This window comes from Lithobates pipiens, unplaced genomic scaffold (assembly GCF_037356315.1).
Source record: "Lithobates pipiens isolate NorthernLeopardFrog02 unplaced genomic scaffold, aLitPip1_a1.2 Scaffold_28, whole genome shotgun sequence".
Taxonomy (NCBI): Eukaryota; Metazoa; Chordata; class Amphibia; order Anura; family Ranidae; genus Lithobates; species Lithobates pipiens.
Genome location: NW_027507789.1, coordinates 174,640,082 through 174,666,530, shown reverse-complemented (window position 1 = coordinate 174,666,530; position 26,449 = coordinate 174,640,082). Strand labels below are relative to the sequence as shown.

Genomic DNA, 26,449 nt, shown 5'->3' with positions numbered 1-26,449 from the left:
GAAATGTCCCTTGCCGACATCCTTTTGGTCTAAAAATCCCGAGATTATAGCTGCCCCACCGCTCCAGTACCTTCTCAGCCAATAGAAACATATCTGTGTATACTGTGTGTACATGTATGTGTAACCTGTGTGATTTCATACTCTGTGTGTGTGTGTGTGTTTGTGTATACTGTGTGGCCCCATAATCTCTGATTGCCTGGGGGCCCCATAATCTCCTGTTGCCTGGGGGCCCCATCAGTTGTCAGTCCGCCCCTGCAAGAAGGGAAATGCCAAGAAAAAAAATTCTAGACCTCTGCGTTAAAGAGGAGGTTCAGTCTCCCCATGAAAAAAATAAAAGTCAGCAACTACAAATACTGTTGAATTGTTTCCGAGCATGCGTAGGAATTTTGTGTGTCAAAATTTGTACAGATGATCTGAATCTCCAATCTGAGTTTTTTCCGACCAAAAAATTGAGAACCTGCTCTTAAACTTTTGCTGGCAGAAATTCCGCCAGCAAAAGTCAGATGGAGCATACACACGATCGCATTTTCCGACCAAAAGCTCTCATCGGACTTTTGATAACGGAATTTCCGATCGTGTGTACGGGGCATTAGGCTCAGTCAGGGAAGGTGAAGGAAAGCCTTTATGAGGCTTGTAAGTTTTATATAGAAACTGCATGTGGGACCTGTACTAGTATCACTGGAATGAACACACAAAACACAAAGTATTGAGAGTGTCAACCACTGATCCCAGCGCCCTACGAAGTGAGTCAAAATGCACCCTAACAAGCTGCTATCATACAAAAAGACAAATCACAAAGATATATAGTATACCATATCCGTACCCTTGTTACCCCATATATACCATATTGACAGCGCTAGAACAAAAAAAAAGAAATAATCAAAAACAAATAAAAAAAAATGTAATATATATATGTGCACCAAAATAATGACATACCGTATATACTCGAGTATAAGCCGAGATTTTCAGCCTCTTTTTGAGGCTGAAAGTGCCCCCTCGGCTTATACTCGAGTCACCGCTGTCTGAATGCTCGATCAGCGTATCGAGCAGACAGACGGCGGACATTAAAATTCAAAAGCCGCGCCTCCTTCTCCGCCTCCGCCTGTGATAGGCGGAACACTGAATTTCCCAGCAGTCAGTGTTCCGCCTATCACGGACATCCGTTCATTCTCATACTACGGACGAGTATGAGAGGATGTCCGTGATAGGCGGAACACAGGCTGCTGGGAAATTGAGTGTTCCGCCTATCACAGGCGGAGGACGGAGGCGCGGCTTTTGAATTGTAGAATGGCCGCCGAGAAGAGCGGCGATCCATCGGCACGACACGGGACGGAGGAGGCACGGGACGGAGGAGGCACGGGACAGAGGAGGCACGGGACAGAGGAGGCACGGGACAGAGGAGGCTCGGGACGACGGCGGCTCGGGACGGAGGCGGCTCGGGACGGAGGCTTGGGACACAGGTAGGCTGGACACACACACAAGGCTGCACGGACACACACACACACACACACACACACACACACACACACACACACACAGGGATGGATGGATGGATGGATGGATACACACACACACACACACACACACAGGGATGGATGGATGGATGGATGGATACACACACACACACACACACACACAGGGATGGATGGATGGATGAATACACACACACACACACACACACACACACACACACACACACACACACACAGGGATGGATGGATGGATGGATACACACACAGGGATGGATGGACGGACACACACACAGGGATGGATGGATGGATGGATGGATGGACACACACACAGGGATGGATGGACGGACACACAGGGATGGACAGCCATGTCTCACCCTCGGCTTATACACGAGTCAATAAGTTTTCCAGTTTTTTGGGGGTAAATTGGGGGCCTCGGCTTATATTCGGGTCGGCCTATACTCGAGTATATACGGTATATAGAGGATAATAACTCTATGTTTAGAAAGAGTCACTAGCAAGTGTCCATAATATTTCCAGACATATAAATCTCAATTTTCAAATGAGCTATCACACTTCGGAAAAATTCAGAAGAGAAGATCCATCTCCAAGAAAGAGAACACCAGTGTGCGAAGAGTCTGACGGCCGGTGACACCCCTTATGGTAATTCACTCACCAGAACCCAAAGGGTTAACAGGCACTTCACTGCGACTGTGAAAGCAATCCCACTAGTGTCCCTCTGGAGAATAATCACACCACCATAGGTTCCTCACTCTCGGGTTCCCTGATCTCTCATCGATAAAAGTTCACTTGATTCTCATTGACAGCACCAGATCCACCTATTTTGGCCACTTGCTTCCATAAAACTGAACTCTGTTGGATCTTTATTCCGTGAAGATCCTCTCTCTGGTGTAATGAGTTCTAGCCATGTGCTGGGTAATTTTTGCAGACAAAATAATAGGCGTAAGGCTGGCTGTGATTGGCCAAGACTCTTGATCAGTGTGAGATTGTATCTCACACTGATCAAGAGTCTTGGCCAATCACAGCCAGCCTTACGCCTATTATTTTGTCTGCAAAAATTACCCAGCACATGGCTAGAACTCATTACACCAGAGAGAGGATCTTCACGGAATAAAGATCCAACAGAGTTCAGTTTTATGGAAGCAAGTGGCCAAAATAGGTGGATCTGGTGCTGTCAATGAGAATCAAGTGAACTTTTATCGATGAGAGATCAGGGAACCCGAGAGTGAGGAACCTATGGTGGTGTGATTATTCTCCAGAGGGACACTAGTGGGATTGCTTTCACAGTCGCAGTGAAGTGCCTGTTAACCCTTTGGGTTCTGGTGAGTGAATTACCATAAGGGGTGTCACCGGCCGTCAGACTCTTCGCACACTGGTGTTCTCTTTCTTGGAGATGGATCTTCTCTTCTGAATTTTTCCGAAGTGTGATAGCTCATTTGAAAATTGAGATTTATATGTCTGGAAATATTATGGACACTTGCTAGTGACTCTTTCTAAACATAGAGTTATTATCCTCTATATATGTCATTATTTTGGTGCACATAGATATATTACATTTTTTTTTATTTGTTTTTGATTATTTCTTTTTTTTTGTTCTAGCGCTGTCAATATGGTATATATGGGGTAACAAGGGTACGGATATGGTATACTATATATCTTTGTGCATGTGGGACCTGTTTAGACTTTCATTCAGGAGCCTTTAGATGTACTTTAACAATCTGAGTGATTAGTACTTACCTTTGTGGAGTAATGCACTGTAAAACTTATCAGCAAGATAGTAAAGAATGCAACAGTCAGAAAAAACCTTTGGTTCCATGTAGTGGCCATCACAACTTCATAAACTGAAATGAAAAAAAAATAGGTTACTTCTGTTATTCTGTGCTATCTTGTTACAATAAAATAGAATGCCATCTCAGTCTTAGTCCATAGGGTTCAATATTGAGTTGGCCCACCCTTTGCAGCTATAAAAGCTTCAACTCTTCTGGAAAGGCTGTCCACAATGTTTAGGACTGTGTCTATGGGAATGTTTGACCATTCTTCCAGAAGGGCATTTGTGAGGTCAGACACTGATGTTGGACGGGAAGGCCTGGCTCGCAGTCTCCACTCAAATTCATTCCAAAGGTGTTCTATCGAGTTGAGGTCAGGACTCTGTGCAGGTAAGTCAAGTTCCTCCACCCCAAACTCGCTCATCCATGTCTTTATGGACCTTGCTTTGTCCATGGTCCAAATAATTTGGAGTAGGGGGGATTATGATGTGGGGTTGTTTTTTGGGGGTTGGGCTTGGCCCTTAGTTCCAGTGAAGGGAACTCTTAAGGCGTCAGCATACCAAGACATTTTGGACAATTTCATGCTCCCAACTTTGTGGGAACAGTTTGGGGATGGCCCCTTCCTGATCCAACATGACTTTGCACCAGTGCACAAAGCAAGATCCATAAAGACATGAGCTTAGCAGGGGTGGTGGGAAATTAACTTCAAGTGCAATAATTCACATTATAACCACAACTAAAACATATACAATTAAGTGTAACACTCTAAAAAATAAAAATTCCAAAGTGCTATAATGGTGTAAACCTCCCAACTAAAAAGTTGTTGCACTTGAAGGTAATTTGTATTGCAATTATGTGTAGAGGGGTTTCCACCATCCCTGCTAAGGCAGCACTGGTAGGCAGCACTGATTGGCTGCGTTGATGGGCACTTATAGGTGGCACTGATAGGCAGCACTGATTGGCATTGATAGGTGACACCGATGGGTGGCACTGATTGTCAGCACTGATTGGCACTGATAGGCAGCACTGATGGGCACTGATATGCATCATTGAAGGGCTCTGATTGGTAACACTTATGGGCACTGATTGGCTTTTATTCTCAGCACTGATTGGCAGCACTGATGGACACTGGCACTGATAGGCTGCACTGATGGGCATTGACTGGCAGCACTGATTGGCACTGATAGGTGGCACTGATAGGCAGCACTGATTGGCACTAATTGTCAGCACTGATTGGCACTAATAGGCAGCACTGATGGGCACTGATATGCAGCACTGAGGGACACTGACTGGCAGCACTGATGAGCAACACTTATGGGCACTGATAGGCAGCATTGAGTGGCACAGATAGGGGAGAGGGGGAGTTTCACATTCAGGAGGTGGGCGGGACTGAACAGTTACCAAACACCAGCCAATAGAATGTGCCTGGGTGTGCCGCTACATTTATATGGCTCTGCCCCCTCTCTGAAGCAGCACAATCATTGGCTGGTATTGGCACTTGGTCCCGCCAACCCCCAACATCGCGGTTGAGTTTTGATGACTTACAACTCAGACACGATGTTGGGGGTGGGCGGGACCAAGCGCTATAAACACCAGCCAATGTCTGAGCTGCTTCAGAGAAGGGGCCGGCCACATAAATGTAGCTGCCCACCCAGACCCCATCCCATTGGCTGGTGTTTGATGGCTGTTCGGTCCTGCCCACCCCCCACATCACCACTGAGTTTTGACAGCTGGTGTCTCTCCCTGCATGCAGTGTCCTTATCTGACAGTTTCATACACTGAACAGCTCTGGAAATTCTCACGATCTGTTGCCTGTGAAACTGTTTCACAGGCAGCACGGGCCACACACTCTCTTGGATGCAGTATTTTGGGCCAAATCTCTGGAGACAGCACGGGGTGATTAGGGTGTGCTCAGGCACACCCGGCACATGCCTATGCTTACAGTATCGTTACAGTCGATCACCTTCTGTCCTGCATGTGAAAGGATTCAAGTGGGTTTTGCATTCCCATGAACTTGGTTGGGAATACAAAACCAATTTAATCAAATAAGAGCTTGTTGACCCAGGCCTTTATGTATACAGAAAAGCAGTTCCCATATATGTTTTAACTGTACATATGTATTTTCCTTTTTTACTACAGTTTGTGCAGTGATATCTGTAGGTTGAAAGCTCTTTTTGATTGTATGAACCTCCAGCTTCAATGTGATCACTACATCACGGCTGATAAAATAACCACATGATCAGGAATCACCCTGAAAGGAAGGCCCAGAGTGATAAAAAATAGCGGAGGGCAGACAGTGTCCCGTTGATGGTCTTTGGCTATCAGCAAGTAATAGGATTGTGATAGGGCATGTCAAACCGCCACTGCTTTATTGTAAATATTCTAAAATGATGTTAGAGACTGAACAATTTGAAATTCCGGTGAAAGGGCTCGCAAGCAGGACCCTACTTGATAAAAACGGAAAAAATCCAACTCTGAACTAAACATGGCTTGTATACTTTCCATGGATATAGGTTTGTTTTGCAATGAAAGATGACATCGTCGAAATATCCCTTTGGCATAGAGATTGCAAAATGCTGAGTCAGTAGAACTATGTGGTAATAAATTTGAATTGAGAATCAGCAGGAGCAGCCTAGGATAAGGAGAAAGAGAAGTTGTCTTGAAAATGTATTTAACAGCGTGAAAGGTGGTAATATGTCTGCTTATAAAGGAGGCAGGATACGCCCAAATAATACCTTCCAAAGTGTTTGTAAATGTAGAGTCTTGAATTAGTGATTCATTTAATTGCCAGTTCCAATGTTTTGATATCTACGGGTGTCAGCGAAATTTGGCTGTACACAGAGAACACAGCCAAATTTCCGGTTTCTAATAATAATATTTCCGTCTTAAGGTGGAAGTGAACTCCCCTATCGTTTTCAGCCAAGGAAGCTGCCATCTTTGCCTCTGTTTAATCTTCAACTGCTATGGTGCTGCACATGTGATTCGTTATGACACCAGCCATTGGATGGTTTGATAGTTTGGCTGAGAGCACAGCCAATGTACAGTTAGCATTCCCGGCATGCCTTTTTTTTTAACTGTTTAAATTGATGGGTTTACTTCCACTTTAATGATATAATACTTTACCTTAGCTATCAACTCACTCATCCAAGTATTCAGACATCACCAGTATTCCTACATCCTCATCTCAGCCTGGCTGCTTCTCAGCCAGGCCCCTCTGGTTCCCCGTTAAAGAGACATCACCAGCACCCTTACGTTCTCCAATCAATCAGCATGTCTGAGCTCTCTGACCTGAGCATCTACTTTTATTTACATATCAATAGGAAGCCACACCCTGGAGGGTTTGCCTCCAACAGCGAAACGCCTCCTACAAAGCTTGTGACCTCACAGGAGCAACACAGGATGTGAATGACCAAATAAAAATATGACACAGGACAAATTAATTTATACAATAACCAATGAATGATGACTACAATTCCGCTGATAGAAATCCTTAATATACATTGTTCCAGAGAACAATGTATACCTGCATTATGCTACCTTCCCTGTGGATGAAAGGTTATCCACAGATAACGCTGCTAATCCCGACATGTGCTGATCAGACACATCAGAGACAATGAGCGTACATCTGCCCATAACAGATCTCTGCAGAGTGAACATATCCCCTCAGATGATCGTCTTTGCAATGCACAAGGGCCCTTTCACTGGCGGACATACCCCCACTCTGCAAACACCTCTTTCCAATCCCAGGAAGTTTACCACTAACTAACGGATCTCAACCAGTGTCAGTCTGCCCCAGTCAGCTCTTTAGACTTTAAAGTCTGGGGGACTTTAAACTGGGGGACTTTTATGACAATACATATTAAAATACATCCAATACATCTTCATAAAATTTTCCACAACACGGGTCAATACTCAATATAAAGTGTATAGGGGCATGGTATGATGGAGAAAGAGCCAATGGAAGAAGATTCTAGCAGGGAGGGAGCCTGTTGCTCTATCAAAATATAATCTATCCAAGATTATGTGTTGTGAGGTACGGAAAAGTAGGAATAATCTTGGTCTTAAATCTATCAATTGGTAAGAATAGAGATGTTTTTTTCATTCTTCTCAAAGCTGCATATAACAATTTGAAGGCAATCCTGGACACATCAAGTAGGGAATCAAGAGCTAGATTAAAGGGGGGCGTGGCCGGCGGTAACTGAGGAAGGACGCTCTCTGCCTGTGCTCCGCCGGTCGTATTGGAATCCACAGCCATCCTCCGCTGTGGATCGCTTTTGCTTCCCCCAAAGCAGCGCATCCTGTCCACCTGGCTTCCCTCTACAGCCCCATACGGTTTTGGCCGAGTCCCGCTGTCCACAGGCCGCACGATTTGGCCCGTTGCAGACTCAATTGGCTGGCCGCCATCTTGCGGCCTACTAGGCCTCCAGGAGCATCGCACTCGCCTACGGAGCCGGCCGAGAGCCGATCCAACAGCGGTGGAGGGACATCCGGGGAGGAATCGCCCAGTCGCTGGGCCCTCGCAAACGGGAGCCGCCTGGCGATCCCCTACACGGACTCTCCCCAGCTCGGTGAGTCCCCTCAGGGGTTGTTCCTGGATCCCCCTCCCAATCTCCCCCCACCGGACGGGCGCTGCCTCTCTGTGCTATAGGGGGGCTGAATCCTGAGTGTATCCTAAGCAGGCCCGGACAATCCCCCCTGATACTGAGCCTGGTATCATCTGGCTGCAGCTCTTTCTAGGCAAGGCCCTGGCTTCGGCCTACTCTGGATGTAGGCGGCCATCTTGCTACACCCAGCACCTTACAGTTACTAATACCACAGCCTGCTAGTGTGAGGGGGGAGTGGATTCTCCTGAAATCATTTGTATTCACCATCAGTTATCGATATGAGCTTCACCACCTTTAATCAACATGATTTTTAAATGAGTTAAAGGGCCTATCTGCTCCCCATGACCCCCACAACGACACACTAGCTACTAAAAGCTCCGGGGGTAAGCATTCCTCTTCATTACAGTACCAAAGCACCCCATGGGAAAAATTGGTCAGCAACAGGAATATTACAAACACATCCCTGAACAGCAGACAGGGCCTATTATGGATGGCTTTGTTACCAGATCTCAGCCTCCACCCTCCCATTCCCCTCCGGACCCTTTCTCCAATATGGACTCGCCTCTGGGAATGGAGGGCTCTGGCATCCCCCCAGCTACTGTCCCCTAAGCCTCCGACTTGGGACCGCCACCCCCGCAGGGGATCCTTACACCTGCTATATTGGACGCCAAAATGGATGCCAAATTACATCTCCTGCTCCAACAGATCACAACTAATGTCTCGGCCGAGGTAAATAAACTTGCGGTGGAACTGAGAAAGGAAATTAACCAGCTTGGGGAGCGCACAGACACACTCGAAAACAAATTTGATGAGATGGTTAGCTATGTTCAGGCCGTCGAGGAGGACAACCACAATCTGCGCCTCTCAGTTTCTCAATTACAGCTGCAACAGGAAGACCTGGAATATAGAGAGAGACACCAGAATCTGCGCTTTAGAGGTATCCCGGAGATTGTGGGAGATCCTGATTTACGTGCTTATCTCCTAGGCCTCTTTAATACCCTGGCCCCCAGGGTCGTGGACAAAGATTGGCACCTTGATAGACCCCACCGCTCTCTGGCCCCCAAACCTCCTGCAGGAGCTAGACCCAGAGATGTTATTGTCCGGTTCCATTTCTTTGAAAGAAAAGAGGCACTGATCCAATCCACGCGCAACAAACCTCAAATTGTCTACAAAGGGGTGAAGTTGCAGATTTTTAGTGACCTTTCTCCCATCACCCTGGCTAAACGCAGGAACCTTCGGCCGATCACCTCCTACTTGCAACATCACAAGGTCCCATACTATTGGGGATTTCCCTTCCGTTTGCTGGTGTCAACAAATGGAGCTCAGTACACTCTCCTTGATCTTCCGGAGAGCGAATCCTTTCTAAAGAGCCTCGGGCTCCCCCCCCTTCCTGAGGAGGACATGCATTCAGCTGAAGCCCAGAATTGCCCACTTCCCAATACTCCAAGCCGCATCTGGACACCCATGAGGAGCAAATCCAGGAGGTATCTCTCCACACCTCAACGCCCACGGTTCTCCAAGCAACCCCCCTGACTTCCCCCGCCAGATCCCACATGGTTCAGTTATGTATGCTGCTCATACTCCCTCATCTTTTCTTTTCCCTCTGTGAATTGAAAGTAAAAGACCCTGTTGAAACGATTATATCAAGTTTGTCCTCTGTCTTGAATGTTAAAGCTGGGACTAGTTTTCCCCATCCCATGGGGTTCCGTTCTTACAAAAGACTATATGTTGTTAATGCACTTTGTTAATTTCTGAGTTCATAAGGAGAGTAGATGGCCCTCCCACCTTTACGTACGGCCACCTCCGGTGATTGTCCGGCCACGACCCTCTTGGCCTGGGTTAATACCATGGGTCCCCTGAGGTACATTACCCTCAGGCTCTCAAGATGTTCTGTTTTTTTTTTGTTGATTTTGTTTTCTTTTTTCTTTTTCTGACGCTTTTGTTAATGTTTCTTTTTAATGTTTTTTGCCCTACTGTGTCCATTCCTATAGATCAGTTTCATTGTTTACTTATGCACTGCATATGCTGGTATGGCCTCAGGTTATCCTGGCTCTGGGTAAATCTAATCTTTCCCCATTGCCTAGGCATAACTGACGCTAATGTCACCTTCTACCGATTAGAGTTCTGGTTCATTGATACTTATTTTCAGCTGTACTGCAACCTTCAGGCACTTACATATGCTTACCTACCTAGACCGCCCTTAAGGCTTTAAAGCTCTTGTCATAATGTAAAGGGCTTAGGCTCTATACGTAAGCGCTGGTTGGCCCTGAAGGAATTCAGGTCTTCCGGTGCGGACATGATTATGTTGCAAGAAACACATTTTAAAGCAGATGGCTCCCTTAAGTTTGCCTCCAAACACTTCCCCACCTCCTTCCTGGCCTCTGACCCCACAGGCAAGGCGGGTGTTGCGATTTTGATCAGTAAGTCATGCCCCATTAAGGTTAAAAACTCCCATGCAGACCCCCATGGTAGATACCTAATCCTTGACTGCCAATACTTTAACACCTCTCTGACCCTCGTCAACCTATATGCCCCTAATGTTGGTCAGATTGATTTCTTTAATGATTTGACTCCTCCCACTATCCATCACAGCCCTTTATGATAGTCGGCGGGGACTTTAATTTGGTTATGTCCCCCACTAGAGATAGACAAACACTGTTCTCTTCAATGCCCTCCAAGAAGCTTGCCTCTCAAGCTACCTCCTTCCGTCAGCTTATAAGATCCCACCAACTTTTCGACTCATGGAGGATTAAACACCCCACAGCTCAGCAATTCACCTTCTATTCTCCAGCTCACAAAATGTACTCACGGCTCGATCACTTCTTTATATCTGCTCATCTCATCTCACACGTGGTTGACTCTGAGGTGATGCCGATTACCTGGTCTGATCATGCCCCCATCGCCCTAGATCTCCTGCTCACTCAGGCCTTCCCCAGATCTTGCCACTGGCGACTTAATAATCATCTCTTAAAATCTTAAAGCTCCCGCTCTGTCCGTGCGCAAAGCCTTGCAGAATTTTTCCAACTAAACAAAGGGTCGGTCTCAGATTTTTCCACCCTGTGGGAAGCTCACAAGGCCATTTTTAGGGGTGCTTGCATTGCTGAGAGCTCTAGACTGAAGAGAGACAGAACCAAATTTATTCAATCTCTAACTTCTGCTCTTCTCTCGGCGGAGCGGAGGCTTTTGGGCTCCCCCACGGTGGAGAGACTGCGGAGAGTCACACTGCTCAGGGAACAGATTAAAAACTCGACCAGGCAGCTAAATCGATGCTCTGGATGAAGCAGAAATTTTACGAATTTTCCAATAAACCCCATAAAATGTTAGTTAACAAACTACGACCACGCACATTCAATTCCTTCCCTGAGTTTCTCGCAAATTTTACCACAAACTTTATAACTGTCTATCCCCAGAAAACCACTTCCATTTTACACAAGAGAAATTTAAGTCCTTTTTCTCCAACCTGAAACTTCCCAAGCTCTAGACAACTGACTTAGAGGCCCTAAATAAAACAGTAACGGCGGACGAGCTCTCGGCTATAATACGGTAGCTCCCTTCGCATTAATCGCCTGGCCCTGATGGCCTCCCCTATTTTTACTATAAAACCTACCTGGATATTTTGGGATCACACATTCTCACTTTATTCGAATCTCTACTAGAGGGCACCCCTCCCCACCCCCATTTTTCACACTCCTTCATCTCAGTAATTCCCAAGCCGGGTAAGGACCCCTCCATCCCAGACAATTACAAGCCTATAGCCCTTCTAAATTCGGATTACAAGATATTTACGAAAATCCTTGCTTCTAGACTGTCAGTTCTTGCTCCAAAACTTATTCACAGAGACCAGGTGGTGTTTGTCCCTGGCAGACACGCCGGAGATAACACCCGCCGCAAAATCAATTTGGTGGATCTTCTGGATAGGACCAATAAATCAGCTCTGATACTTAGTTTAGACGCACAGAAGGCCTTTGATAGGCTTAGCTGGCCTTATATGTTCGCCACGCTCAAAGTTTATGGTTTTACTGGCCCCTTTTTAAAAGCACTAGAGGCTTTATACTCAACTGTTACTGCTCAGTTGTAGATGTCGTCCTTCATGTCGCCTCGCTTCCCCTTGATGAATGGAACTCGGCAGGGGTGTCCTTTATCACCATTGTTATTTATTTTATGCCTTAAACCCCTAGCCGAGTCCATACGTTCTCATCCAGATATCCGTGGGGTGGTGATGTGACAGGGGGAGTATAAATTATCACTCTTCGCGGACGACATCTTGCTAACTATTACCAAGCCATTGGTCTCCCTCCCCTCACTGCACAAACTACTCTCATCCTTTGGTAGTATCTCTGGTTACAAAGTGAATACCTCAAAGACTGAAGCTCTACCCATACACATTCCCACTACACAACTCTCTAGGCTTAAAGAAACTTATACTTATAGATGGTGTAATGACTCACTCAAATACCTGGGTGTTCTTTTGACCCCTTCATATTCCCACTTGTTCCATGCAAACTTTCCTCCCCTATTCCAAGACATAAATAGTTCCCTACTGTCCTGGTCCAAATACCCTCTGTCCCTCTTGGGCAGGATCAACGTCCTTAAAATGTCAGTCTTGCCTAGACTGCTCTATCATTTTGAGACACTGCCAGTTGCCATTCCAATCCCACAGCCTAAACTTCTCCAAAGACATTTTTTTAAATTTATATGGGCTGACAGATCCCACCGCCTAGCCAGTTCAGGGGTATTTGGGCCTCAAGCTCGAGGAGGTTTGGGGGCTCCGGATATCGTGAAATATTATCATGCTACCCATTTAAGAATTATTACCACTTGGTCCTCTCTTAACACCACGAGTCAGTGGGCTGCTATTGAGAAGGGGGTCCTATATCCGGTTCACCCATGCTCCTTGATCTGGGGCGCTCCATCCCCTCTGCACCCTAACCTTAGGCGTCAATGTACGGCCCCAATGTCCTTTACCCTGGACATATGGCAAAAGTGCAAAAAAAATACTCCCTTTCCTCACCCTGCCCCCCCCTCACGAATGTGTTGTTTAACCCAATTATCCCCGATAGATTGTCCTTGGGTAGGACTTTCGCGTGGCTGGACCCCCCCTTCCAACTTAGAAATTTGGTGCACCCCATTTCGCGAAGGCTTTATGCTTTGGAGACCCTACGTGGAAAAATATGATATCCCCAAGCAGTCATTTTACTTCTATCTACAAGTTAGACACCTCTTCAGCTCCAAATCTCCGACTTTAACCCTTGATAACCCCACGGCCTTTGAACACCTTTGCGCTCAGGGACCCCATCAATTACATCTAATCTCCTCTATCCACCGAATGCTCCATGAGTCATCCCCCTTAAATGAACTTACACATCTGTATATGAGTAAATGGTCTCAGTTGTTGGATAAACCTATCACCCTACAGACATGGGATAAGATCTGGGCCTCTACCTTTAAATCCTCTAAGTGTGTCACGCAAAGGGAAACAGCAATTAAAATTCTTATGTTCTGGTATAGGAGCCCCGATGTCATCCACAAATTTGACCCCTCAGTCTCACCGCGTTGCTGACTTTGTGGGCTTGACGTCGGGTCACTGTTCCACATCTTTTGGAAATGCCCCCTGATACGTTCCTTTTGGATAGAGGTGGGATCGTTGGTGACGGGGGTGTACCTTCCGATCGATCCCTTGCACTGCTTGCTGGGCCTCCCTATCCCGAGCCTACCTAAAAATACAAACCGGCTGATCTCCTATATTCTATTAGCTGCTTATCCCGTTATGCTGGTTATCGGACACAACCCCTCCCTGGCCTAGATTTCTTCAACTGTTGTCCGAGATACGGAGAATGGAGTATCTGATGGCCTCGGTGCATGACTTAGTTCCCCAGTTGGATAAAGTTTGGGAATCATGGGATCGGTCGGAGTATGGGGCTCCCCTGTCTGTACACCCTTAATGATCGCAGCTGCCGGTCGTAACCCCTCCTTCCTGGCATCTATTCCCATCTTTCTCCCTCCCATTTACCTTCTCTATGTACTAGCCCAGGTAACCTACCCCCCCCCCGAGACTCACCAAGATGATTATATGGATGTTTTGTTGCTTTGTCTCTCTTTGGCCTCTGGCCTACTGTCATACGTTTTTGTTTTTTGCCTTTCATAAACTGTATGTTACTCACTTTACCTGTTATAGTTATGCAGTTCACCTTTGTGCCTGCATATGTGGACATTAATCTTCTGTAGTTAACGTTTATGTTATAATCTATACTCACTTCTGCCTATTGATTATTTCAATGCTTGACTATACTGTATCTGCTCTGAAATTTTATAAAAATACAATTATAAAAAAAAAAAAAAAGCTAGATTAAAATCTTAAAATCACCTCCAATAATAAGAATGTTCTCTCTCTGTTGGACTATACGTTCTAGAAATCTTTCTAGGAAGATAATTTGATTAACATTTGGAAGGTATAGGTTTTATGCTCAAATCTAGTTCCCTTCACAATCAAACAGAGCCCCTCATTGTCCGAAACAACATCAGTCTCCCTCCAGGGAAGTTGTTTAGAAATGAGGATAGAAACACCTTTGGATTTCGAATTTGGGGAAGTGCTGTGATATGCAAAGGGAAATCTAGAGCAATGCAAACTAGGACTCTTATTCAAGCAGAAATGTGTCTCTTGCGGAAACATCACTTGATATGCCTTGATACGCCTAGTTTCTGACTTTAGTTTAGAACACTTCTCTGGAACATTCAAACCACGTACATTATACAAGGTAAATTGAATAGATGGCACAATTAAGATAGCACGTGTATGCACAAGGTGAGGCCGTTCAAAGAAGAGTTCTTCAAGGCTCATCAAGGGGTGTAATGCTGGAGAGGCTGGGCCCTAGGGGAAGCTAAGGGATAAGGCAGGAAAAAAAAAAAACAAGAAGGCAAATGCCAAGAAAAAAAATATAGACCTCTACGTTAAAGATGCAAAAATTAAAAGTCAGCAGCTGCTGACTTTTAATATACGGACACTTACCTGTTTAGGGAGCCCACGATGTCGGCACCCCAGCTGATCTTTGGATCGGCTGTCGGGTGCAGCCACCGCCATTCCTGTTAAGGGAACATTAAGGGAACGTTAAAGGAACATTCCTTTTGGCTTCACAGTCAGTTTCCTACTGTTCATGCCTGAAGCTGCCCCGTCTCCCTGAGGAATGGTACCTGTCAGATGGTGCCTGTTCCCCCCTCCCCCTGAAAGGTGCCAAATGTGGTACCTGAGGGAGGAGGAGACAGAAGAGAATAGAAATATTATATTATTAGAAAGTATAAACTGTGGGGGTCCAGTAGGGAATTACAAAATAGAAAATAAAATTGTTGAGAAGGGTTAGTAAAGGGGTTTTCAAGGTACTCCAGGTACATGACAGACCAGCCAATAGTTAATACTGCAGACTATCAAAAACCCCCGGTACCGGCAGGGGGGGGTGGTTAGTAAAGGAATACAGTAATATCATTAATGTCATGAATATAATTAAGTCAGCGATATATGGTTTCTTTTCAAAAATTGTTATTGGTAACAACAGTTACTGACAATACAGTTTAAAGTTGAGTAAGTACAAATAACAGTGTACATCTCGATAGAACAATGAGATGAAAACATATTGGGGCAAGGGGTACAGAGTTTGAATAAGCCAACTTAGATTACACAATCCAGTAGGAGCTATAAATGCTATAACATGGGAGGGGACAAGCGCCCTTTGACACAAGAAGGCTAGCTAATGGAATTACTCTGTAAGAGGGTGAGCATGGTACCAAATGAACAATTTGTATTAACTAGTTACCAGTGGTACACGATGAATAAGGAGGGAGGGTTTGAGAGAGGGGAAGGGAGTCAAGAAGAAAAGGGGGCTAGGAAGAAAGAAGGAAAGGTTAGTTAGTGGAAAGGTGGTCAGGTAGTCCGCATGGGCCTAGGATGTACAATTTTTTTGTCGCTGAAGGTCAGGGTGAAACTAAGGTTCTAGGAGATGCTTATCAAGTCAGGGGGCAGGAAATGATTTATGATCTATCCATGGGTGCCAAATTTTGAAGTGTTGGAGAATCTTGTCTAAGATCATTGCTTCAATTTTGCCATGTATCATAGCATGGGTGATCCTACTTTTCACTTCAGCTATATATAGGGTCGGTGTCTTCCAGGACTTAGCTATCATTTGCTTGGCCGCTGTGGTGAGTTGAAGGAGTGCAGTTGTGCTCTGGTATAATCTGGTGGAATATAGCTTAGTAAAGCAATGGAAGAGTCAGGGTCTAGATTTTCTCGGAGCAATGTGGAGGCCATTTGAAATGTTGCCACCCAGAAGCATTGTACAATCGGACATGTCCACCAAATGTGTGCCTTTTTCAATGCAACCTCGGAAGCAATTCGGTGGAGAACTTGGCAGGAACTTAGCAATTCTGGTTGGGACCAGATACCACCGCATGAGGACTTTATAATTTGCTTCTGATGTGACAACATGTTGGGATGAGTTTTTTGTGTGAGTCCATATGCTCGTCCAGTCCTCTACATCTATGTCTAATGCTAGGTCCTTGGACCACTGTAGAGCAAACGAGGGAGAGTTGAGTATAGAGGTGAAAGATGATACCTGGAGCATGTGGATCTGAGTCGCATATACCCTCAAACATGGTTAAGTTGTCCTGAGCAAGCTCCTATAACTGTTTGAGCAAAGTGAACAATTTGAAGATATCTAAAGCATTCCCTGTGTGGAAGTTGGGTTTGCGCTTGTAGGACTGCAAATGTTTTTTTTTTTTTTGAAAACTGACATTTTATTGAAATTTCAAGTGAAACAAAGAAATCAAAGAAGGAACAATAAGGCACAGGCAATAAAAGTAAGCGGTCACAGACCACAGTAAGCAAAGGCAAAGAATACAACATTGCATCAACTCATGCATTACAGTACAATGACACTCAGTTACCGGGAGAGTTAGATTCCTGCAGCCTGCTACCGGTCAATTTAACAAACCTTTCTGTGACCAAAAAAGAAAAAAGAAGGGAACTTAAAGAGAGAGAAGGAAAATAGGAAAGGTGAACAAGAACACGAAGAATCGTGCGAACAGGACAAAGGGAAAAAGAATAAAAAGGAGAACAGAGCATTCCCAATAAAGAGCACAGGATGATGCATAGTACAGTCATAAGCACACCATCAGATTGTCAGTTAAACCTGCATCCCGAGTAGGGGTAAGAGTAGGTGGCGGTTCGTAAAGTTTATGACCCCTGAGATCCTAATAAACTACTATAGAGTAAAAGGGCCGCAATAGCGGGTCTCCTGTGACAGGTCACTTCAACATATAGCAATAGGAGCATCCGAGAGGGGAAAAGCTAAGTCAGGAAGAGAAGAGAAAGAATAGAAATAGGGTGCAAAAGGGTTAAGGCAGCCTCCCGCCCCCAGAGCCCAGGGCTGTCCCCAAAAAAAAAAAAACAGCCCCCTCAGGGAGCAATAGCCCCATGAGAAAAAAAAAATAAAATACATCAGTAGGCTGGGGGAGTCTCGAATAGGACCCAAGGCCCCCAGATTCCGTCGTGCTTATCAAGGGTGTCATTCAGGGAGGCCGTCAGGTATTCCATCCTCTTAACATCTCTGATCCTGGCGTGGAGCTCAGATAAGGAGGGGGGGTCCGTCTGCTTCCATTTTAGGGCCACCAGGCAGCGGGCTGCGGTTAATACATGCGACAATAGTTTCTGTGACCTTTTAGTGAAGGAGACGGGTGGCAGACCCAACAGATAAATTTTGGGATCCAAGGGCACCTCAGCGCCGAAGATAGATCGGAGCAAGGACTGCACCATCAGCCAGTATGGGTGAAGTAGGGGGCACGTCCAATAGATATGGAATAACGTTCCCCTATCTTTATGGCAGCGCCAGCAACGGGAGTCAGACAGTGGGTATATGGAGTGGAGCAGGTCCGGGGTCTGATACCAATGGAATAGAATCTTGTATTGGTTCTCCTTGTAGAGTGTGCAAATGGAGCTTCTGGAAGCCTGCGACCAGATACGCTGCCACGTGTTTAGGGGTATAGTTTCACCCAGGGCCTGCTCCCACTTGCCCATATAGGCATGCCTTGGCTCGTCCGGTGAGGGGGACGCAATCAGAAGCTGGTAGGTGCGGGATATCATACCCTGTGGGGAAGAGCCCTCCAAACATATTTTTTCAAATTCAGTTAAAGGGGAAAAACAAAGGTTGGCCACGAATGAATGGGCATAGTGCCGAAGTTGCAGATAACTGAAGAAGGCCTGTTTGGGTAGATTAAAGGTGTTCTGTAAGTCTTGGAAGGATTTCAAAAATCTAGTTCTGGGGTCTATCAGGTGGCCATAATGGAATAAGTCTCTGTTCATCCAAAAGTGGGACATCTGCGAGGTCAGGCTGTCCGGGATATTTGGCGTGAACAGGAATGAGGTCACCGGTGAGGAGTCAGTAGTAAGCAGATACGACAATTTCGCACGCCGCCAAAGTGTGCGCAGCAGCGCCATGGGGCCCAAGAGGGGTGCCCCCCCATGTGTAATATCCGAGCTCCAAAGCATGGATTTCAGGTGAATGGGGGCTAACCACAGCTTCTCAATCTGCGTCCAGCGATTAAAAGCGTGGAGAGTACACCAGGAGGCCACAGGACGCAACTGGGCAGCCAGGTAGTATTTGGCTATATTGGGGAATGCTAGGCCGCCCTGGGTACGGGGGGCGTACAGAACTGATTTGCTGATCCGGTGTCTCTTATAGTTCCAGAAAAAATTTAAAAGATCACTCTGGAGTTTTTTAAAAAGTGAGGCAGGGATAGGGATGGGCAAAGTCTCAAAGAGGTACAAAAGTTTGGGTAAAACGGTCATTTTTAGTGTTGCGAGATGACCAAGCAGTGACAGCCTCAGAGATCTCCACTTGGCTAAGGATGTTTTGATAGATACAAGCAGTTGGGGAAAGTTGGCTGCATAGAGAGAGTCGTAGGAAGGCGTTAGGTGGACCCCCAGGTATTTTAGAGAGGACGTCCTCCACGTATAATCAAATGATTGTGACAGTACCGATACAGTATAGGGGGGGATATTAAGGGGGAGGGCTTCCGTTTTAGAGCTATTGATTTTGTACCCCGATAGAGCACTATATCTATCCAGTTCGAGATGTAAGTTCGGGAGAGAGATATGGGGCTGCGTAAGAGTCAGGAGAACGTCATCAGCGAAGAGAGAGATCTTGAAATCGCGAATACGTACCGGAATCCCATGGAGGACTGCAAATGTTTTAATGGTAACTAAGACCAGCTTGAGACCAGACTTGGAATGAGGTTGGTTTGGTGAGCGATATATGGTTTATACAAGTCCTACAAGACATATAGTACAGTGCTTATGCCAGCATCTCCCCAAACATTATTTGACAGTTGCAGATTCAAGCCATACTTGTATACTGAATTGGTCGAACATGTTTTGGGCATATTACTACAGTTAGGAATACACTAACTCTCTCAACACAACTCGATATATAGGAGACACTCCAAATAAAATCAACCCACCAATTAGGTGGGGGATATGTCTATACAAGGACTCCCTCATATACCAATATGTTGACCAATAGGATATGTAAAAAACAAAGGAGGGGGACTGTAAGGCTAAGCCCAAACACTCAGAGTTAAAAAAAAAATTGATATTTGTGTAGGTTGGATGGAAAAAAAAAATGATCTGATTCCCCCATCCACACAATTGAGATGAATGGGGGAATCACTTCCCCTGTGTAATTGTATTCTGACAGTGGGGAGCCTTCCCTACCATCAGAACACATTGATCAGTGTTGCCCGATACATCCAGCGGTACCGATCGTTCTGTAAAAACCCATCAGGCTTGTTGTACAGAAGTCAATTGGTAGTAATAGCACACTTCATTTTTCCCTCATTTTTCTTTAAAACAAAATCACATCAGCTACTGGGGGTTATTGCATCTTGGACCTTGGCTTTATTGGCTGGCCTATATCTAAATCGAAGAACTAAAATGTGTATAATATATTTCACCTTACCAGTCCTTAGATGTGGTGTCTACATAGATTTTTATTTTTTCAGGCTAAAAACATTTTTCTGCAAGATTTGATTCTGCAAGAAATCACGTGCCCTGAACTGAACTCTCAAACAACGTATCAGTGCTAACCAGTTCTCTTTATTGTTTTTTTTTTTTTTTTTTTTAATGTTTTTCAATACAGAGGCCCTTTAAAGCAGGATTCCCACAATTTTTTTTAAAGTCAGCAGCTACAAATACTGCAGCTGCTGACTTTTAAAATAAGGACACTCAATTGTCCCAGGGTCCAGCGATGTCCTCACCCGAGGCTGAACCATCCCTCGGTCTTCGGTAAGGGAATCAGGAAATGAAGCCTTGTGGCTTCACTTCCTGATTCCCTACTGCGGATGCGTGAGTCAGGCAGCGCAATCTGAATGGTGCCTGCTGTCTCTGGGACCCGTGTGTGTCCCAGCAGACAGCGTGGTGGTCTATGCACGGAAATGGGTGCAAATACCTGTCTTAAGGCCCGTACACACGATCTGACTTTTTGACAACAAACATGAAAATTAGCTGTTTTGGAGCAACATCCAACTGCGTGTACGCTCCATCGGACAAACTTTTTCTGTTTTCATCGGACTTTTGTTGGCTGTGCGAACGGACAAACTTTCTGGCAACAATAGTCCGATGGAGCAAAGTCTGATCGTGTGTACGCAAAACCATCGGACTTTTGTACAAGGAACAAACACGCATGCTCAGAACCAATGCAAAAGATCAGACTACAATACAGAAGTTGACCAAAAGTGGCGCTGGAGTAATTGAACGTCCTCTTTTGAAGTGTCATCAGTACGTTGTGACGTCACTACGTTCGTGTTTGTTGTCAAAAAGTCAGATCGTGTGTATGCAATACAAACTTGTGGACTACGCCCTTTGTACAAAAGTCTACGGGAAAGTTTGTACAAAGTCCGATCGTGTGTATGAGGCTTTAGACAGGTATCTGCACCCCCCCTGAAAGGTGGCAAATGTGACACCGGGGGGTGGGGCGGTTCTGAAAAGCGGAGGTTCAATTTTTGTGTGAACCTCCACTTTAACCACTTGAGCTCAGGAAGATTTTACCCCCTTCATGACCAGGCCATTTTTTGCTATTTAGCACTGCACCACTTTAACTGATAATTGGGCGATCATGCAACTCTGTACACAAAACAATTATATTTTTTTTACACAAATAGTGCTTTCCTATGTTGGTATTTGATCACCACTTGGTTTTGTTTATTTTTATTTTACACAGTAAATGAAAAAAACGAACATGAAAAATCAAAAGTGCTAATTTTAAAGGCTTATATGCAAGTTATTGCTATAAAAAGTGTATGGGGCTGCCCCAGGGGACATGTATCAATGAAAAAAAAGTTTTACAAACAGCTGTTTTTTCAGGAACAGTGATTTTAATAATGCTTACAGAAACAAAAAAAACCCGAAATATTCCTTTAAATATCATGGCTGGGGTGTCCCCATTAAGCTGCCTGTAAAGTAGCGCATCTTTCCCATGTTCATAACAATACCACAGCAAAATTAAATTTCTAAAGGAAAAAATGTAATTCAAAACAGCTCGTGGCTGTAATGTATTGCCGTATCCTGGCAAAATAGATACAATTTTTGAAAAAAAATGGCACAGCCCCCCCCCCAGTCCATCACCAGGCCCTTAGGGTCTAGTATGGATATTAAGGGGAACCCCGCACCAAAAAATAAAAAATGGCATGGGGATCCCCCCAAAATCCAAACCAGGCCCTTCAGGTTTGGTATGGATATTAAGTGGAACCCAAGTAAAAAAAAAAGCCGTGAGCCCCCCCCCCAAAAAAAAATACATACCAGGCCCTTCAGCTCTGGTATGGATATTAAGGGGAACCCACGCAAAAGAAAATCCATACCAGACCCATATCTGAGCATGCAATCTGGCAGGCTTGCATGCTCTCAACATGGGGAGGGAACTTTGTGTTCCCCCCAAAAGCACCTTATCCCCAAGTTGATGGGGAAAAGGGCCTCATCCCCACAACCCTTGCCCGGTGGTTGTGGGGGCTTATCAGAATCTGGAAGCCCCCTTTACCAAGGGGGCCCCCAGATCCTGGCCACCCCCTATGTGAATAAGTATGGGGTACCCCATACTTTTTGGATACCCATTCACCAAAAAAGTGTAAAAAAAGTAAAGATGACTGGAGACAGTTTTTGACAAATCCTTTATTAAATAAAAAAAAGGTGCCCGCGATGTAAATCCATCGTCAATCACGGCACAGACGGTCCCGAAAAATAGAAAGAAAAAAATGAAAATGGTTTGGGGGTTATTCACTAAAGGAAAATCCACTTTGCACTGCAAGTGCACTTTAAAATAAAGTCGCTGTAGATCCGAGGGGGACATGCATTTTGAGGCATTTTAGCTTGCACATGATTGGATTATAAAATCAGCAGAGCTTCCCCTCAGATCTACCCCTTAGATTTAGAGCGACTGCACTTCCAAGTGCACTTGCAGTGCAAAGTGGATTTGCCTTTCGTAAATAACCCCCTTTGCCTCCATGGGAGGTGTTCTGCCGACTGCCGTCTTTTTGTTTTGGCGGCAAGGGCGGGGCTACCCACTGATGTAACCGAGCAATCCCGCCCTTTGCTATATATATGTATGCTGTATTTTTTATACTGTTAATGGCGATGATCAGCGACTTATAATGGCACTGTGATAGTGCATTAGGCAATCTGGCAATAACTGACACTGAGCTGGAAGTGGCTGACATCAGCAGTGACACTAATACAGTGATCATTGCAAATACTATACAGCCCCCCCTGCCCCAAAGCACCCCCTCATTTTGAGAGCATGTGGACTTGTGTGGTTGAGGAGGGGGGCCCTCGCTCATCCCCCCCTTTGCTGGCCTGCCTGTTGTGTGCTTGGATAAGGGTCTGGTATGGATTTTGGGGGCCCCACATTTTTTTTGTATTGCCAGCAATTGCTGGCAGCCACTTAACCACTACAGATCGAACCATTTGGCTGGCAAAAGAACAGAGCATTTTTTTTTTGCAATTCGCTACTGCGTCGCTTTAGTTGACAATTGTGCGGTCGTTTCCAAATGATGCTTCATCCTCATAATATTGAACTTGAACTTTTTAATGATGTAATCTTTATTTTCTTACATGCAGTACTATATTGTTGAGTCATTGCAGTTTTCTTTCTCTTTTTTACATGTGGTACCTTTACCTTCTTTGTACCTTTTTTTTATTATTTTCTCCCTTTTTTATATGTTTGAATCTATATCTTTGAGATGTAACAGAATAATATTCTCTCCCCCTGTGTCCAGACTGACATGGGGAGAGCAGACAGCAGCAGCACAGCACAGTACCTGAGTCAGGGTGGTGAGTCCTGCGGTGGGCCCCTCAGTCTGTGGCAGCTAGGAGAGTGGACATTTTGTGTGACTTGCCTTAGGTCCCTAAGTGGTGACAGGAGAGTGCGGGTCAGCATGGCGTCAGAAGCTGGCGCTTCTTCCATAGACATCCCTGTTATGGCAACCGGTTCACCTGCACCTGCGGTGCTTATGGACGCTCTGTCCGCGTTCCTGGAGGCCTTTGTTGCCAGGGTGGAAGCTGAGTGCGGACGCAAGGGGGGTAAAAAAACACCCCCTCCCCCCATCATCTTCTGGGGAAAGCTCTGATTCAGACTTGGGTCCCGCTGTGGCAGGCGGCCCCTGTTATGACATGTCAGAGGATGCGGACCAGGACCGTTTGGACAGTGAGAATGACTCCAGGTCAGCGCAGGAAAAAAAAAAGTGCATATAGGAGCACTCATCACAGCAGCGCGGGATACCCTAAAGATGGAGGATACAGCGGGGGCATCTACAGAGGTGTCGGTCCCTTTAGGGTCCCACAAGCCAGCCCGCATGGCTAAGGTGTTTCCTTTATTTACAAGGAGTGAAGAACCCCGCAGTGGGCGTTTTTTAGTCCCGAAATGCATGGCGGTGCATTACCCCATTTTCTTGAAGGAATGGACTCCCAGGTGTCCAGGACCACGATTCTGTTAGAAGGGACCCCTGCTTTCAAGGACGCTGCCGACAGGAGGGCCAAGGTGGTTGCCCGGTCCATGTTTACGGTGGTGGGGTCAGCATTGCAGCCAGTGTTAGCCATGGCCCTGGTGTCACAGACACTTACTGAATGGGCTAAATTGTTGCACCGTGAGTTGGAGAAGCAACATGCTTCACCGGTCTGCATGGAGCTTGCAGACCAGTTGGTGCAGGGCCTTAAGTTTGTCTGTGATGCGGCCTTAGATATGGCCCCCTTGCTCTCTAGAGCCTCAATATCAGCAGTAGTGCTATGTCGCCTGATTTGGCTGAAATGCTGGTCTGCGGACCAGGCATCTAAGAAAGCAGTGGCAGATTTGCCCTTCTAGGGAGAGAGGCTATTTGGAGCCTCACTGGATGACATTATTAAGAATGTTACTAGGGGTAAGAGTACGTTGCTCCCACAGTCCAGGAAAGGTAAGGAGCCACGCCGTAGGCAAGGGCCCTCCTTTTCTGCTCAGAAGCGGATTTTTCATCCGCCCGGGTCGGCAGGTAAGCGTTCCCAGTCTGACAAGGTGCCCACTGAGGGACAAAAACGTCCCTGGTTTCGCAAGCAAAACAAACCTGCAAGCAAATCTGTTGCCGCATGAAGGTTTGCCCCGCCCAACTCTTGGGTGTGGGATCGCCTTTGGGAGTTTGCAGCTCGGTGGACTTCCCAGCTTTCCGAATAGTGGGTCTGCGAACTGTTTTCATCAGGATACAAGATAGAGTTTCTTTCTTGTCTGCCAAACGGATTTTTTCCCTCCATCCTTCATCTTGTTCCGGCTCGTCGGGAAGCCCTGTTCAGGGCAGTACAGGACCTGCTGCTGCACGGGGTGATAGGGCCTGTACCGATGCTGGAAATGTTTCAGGGATTCTATTCCAATCTGTCCCAAAAAATTAAGGGGTCTGTTCGGTCCTGGATTTCAAGGCCCTCAACAGCTTTGTGAAAGTACAAAGGTTCGGGATGAAATCAGTTCACTCAGTGGTCGCTGTACTCCATCAGGGGGATTTCCTGGCATCCCTGGACATCAAGGACGCATACTTGCATGTCCCCATACGCATCAAGCATCAGAGGTTTCTGCAATTTGCTGTCAGGGACGAGCACTACCAATTTGTAGCTCTCCCTTTTTGCCTGGCTTCGGCACCAAGGGTCTTCACCAAGGTGTTAGCCCCAATTCTGGCTTCACTAAGGCAGCGAGGATCGCAATCAGGGGTTACCTGGGTGATCTCCTTCTGAGAGAAGCTTCCGCTTCAGAATTAAGGGAGGATGTGGTGATCACCATTCAAACTCTTCGGGAGTTTGGTTGGGTACTGAAACTCCAGAAGTCGTGTTGGTGCCGACTCAACACCTGGAGTACCTAGGCTTGCTTCTGGACTCCTCAGAGATGAGAGTCTTTCTCCCTTCGGACAAGCTGCAGAGTCTTCAAGCTGCAGTGAAGTTGTTGGTGTTCCGCGGGTGGTCATAGCTGCGTTTTTGCATGCGAGTCCTGGGTCTCATGGTAGCCACTTTCGAGGACGTACCGTATGCTCTATTTCACACGTGAGTCTTGCAAAAGGAGATCCTGTCCAAATGGGACAAATCTTCATTGTCCCTGGATTTTCAAATTCGGGTGAGCCAGCTAGTGGGATTCCCTGCTCTGGTGGCTGAGGTCACCCCGCCCTTCGGTCCGGGAAGTCATTCCTTCCTCTTCATTGGAAGATGATCACAACGGATGCCAGCCTGACCGGTTGGGGAGGAGTTTGGGCGCGTACAGTCGGTCCAGGGTCGCTGCATGCAGGAAGAATCCCGGCTGCCAATCAATGTGCTAGAGCTTCGGGCGATCAGATGGTGCCTCTCCACATGGTCCGAGAGGCTGCAGGGGCATCCGGTCAGGATCCAGACAAACAACGTCACGACAGTGATGCATGTCAACCATCAAGGAGGAGCAAGGAGCTCGGCTGCAGTCCTGGAGGTCGCTCACATCCTGAGGTGGGCAGAGCGGCATGTGCTGGCTCTGTCGGCTTTGTACATTCCTGGCGTAGAAAGCTGGCAAGCGGAATACTTAAGTCGTCACATGCTGGACCAAGGGGAATAATCACTACATCCGGATGTATTTCGGCTCCTTTGCCTAAGGTGGGGCACGCCAGATGTGGATCTCCTGGCTTCTCAACTCAATCAGAAGGTACAGAGGTTTGTGGCCAGGTCAAAAGATCCCTGGGCGGACGCAGCAGACACGGTGGCTCCATGTGAGAATTATTGGCTGATATATGCCTTCCCCCACTCAAACTTCTACCACCCCTGCTTTGCAGAGTGGAGGCCAAGGGAATTCCGGTAATTCTGATTGCTCCAGATTGACCTCTGCGTCCTTGGTATGCCGACATAGTACGAATGGTGGCGGATGTTCCTTCTGTCGCAAGGTCCAATACTTCATCCTGCTTTACCGTCACTGGCTTTAATGGCATGGCTGTTGAAAGCCAGGTGTTAAGGGACCGAAGTCTGTTGGATTTGGTAATCTCCACTATGCTGAGGGCATGGAAGTCATCTTCTCGGAAGATTTATCATCGTACA

The 26,449-nt window shown here is 46.2% G+C and overlaps 1 protein-coding gene across 1 annotated transcript in view; it reads right to left on the bottom strand.

The window, feature by feature from the left end:
- LOC143935836 (NXPE family member 4-like) overlaps positions 1–26,449 on the bottom strand; it is a 190,060-nt gene that overhangs the window by 43,500 nt on the left and 120,111 nt on the right. Inside the window, exon 3 of the mRNA XM_077459955.1 lies at positions 3,228–3,331. Within this exon, the coding sequence (XP_077316081.1) occupies positions 3,228–3,317 (90 nt within the window). The 5' untranslated portion in view covers positions 3,318–3,331. The remainder of the gene's footprint in view (positions 1–3,227; positions 3,332–26,449) is intronic.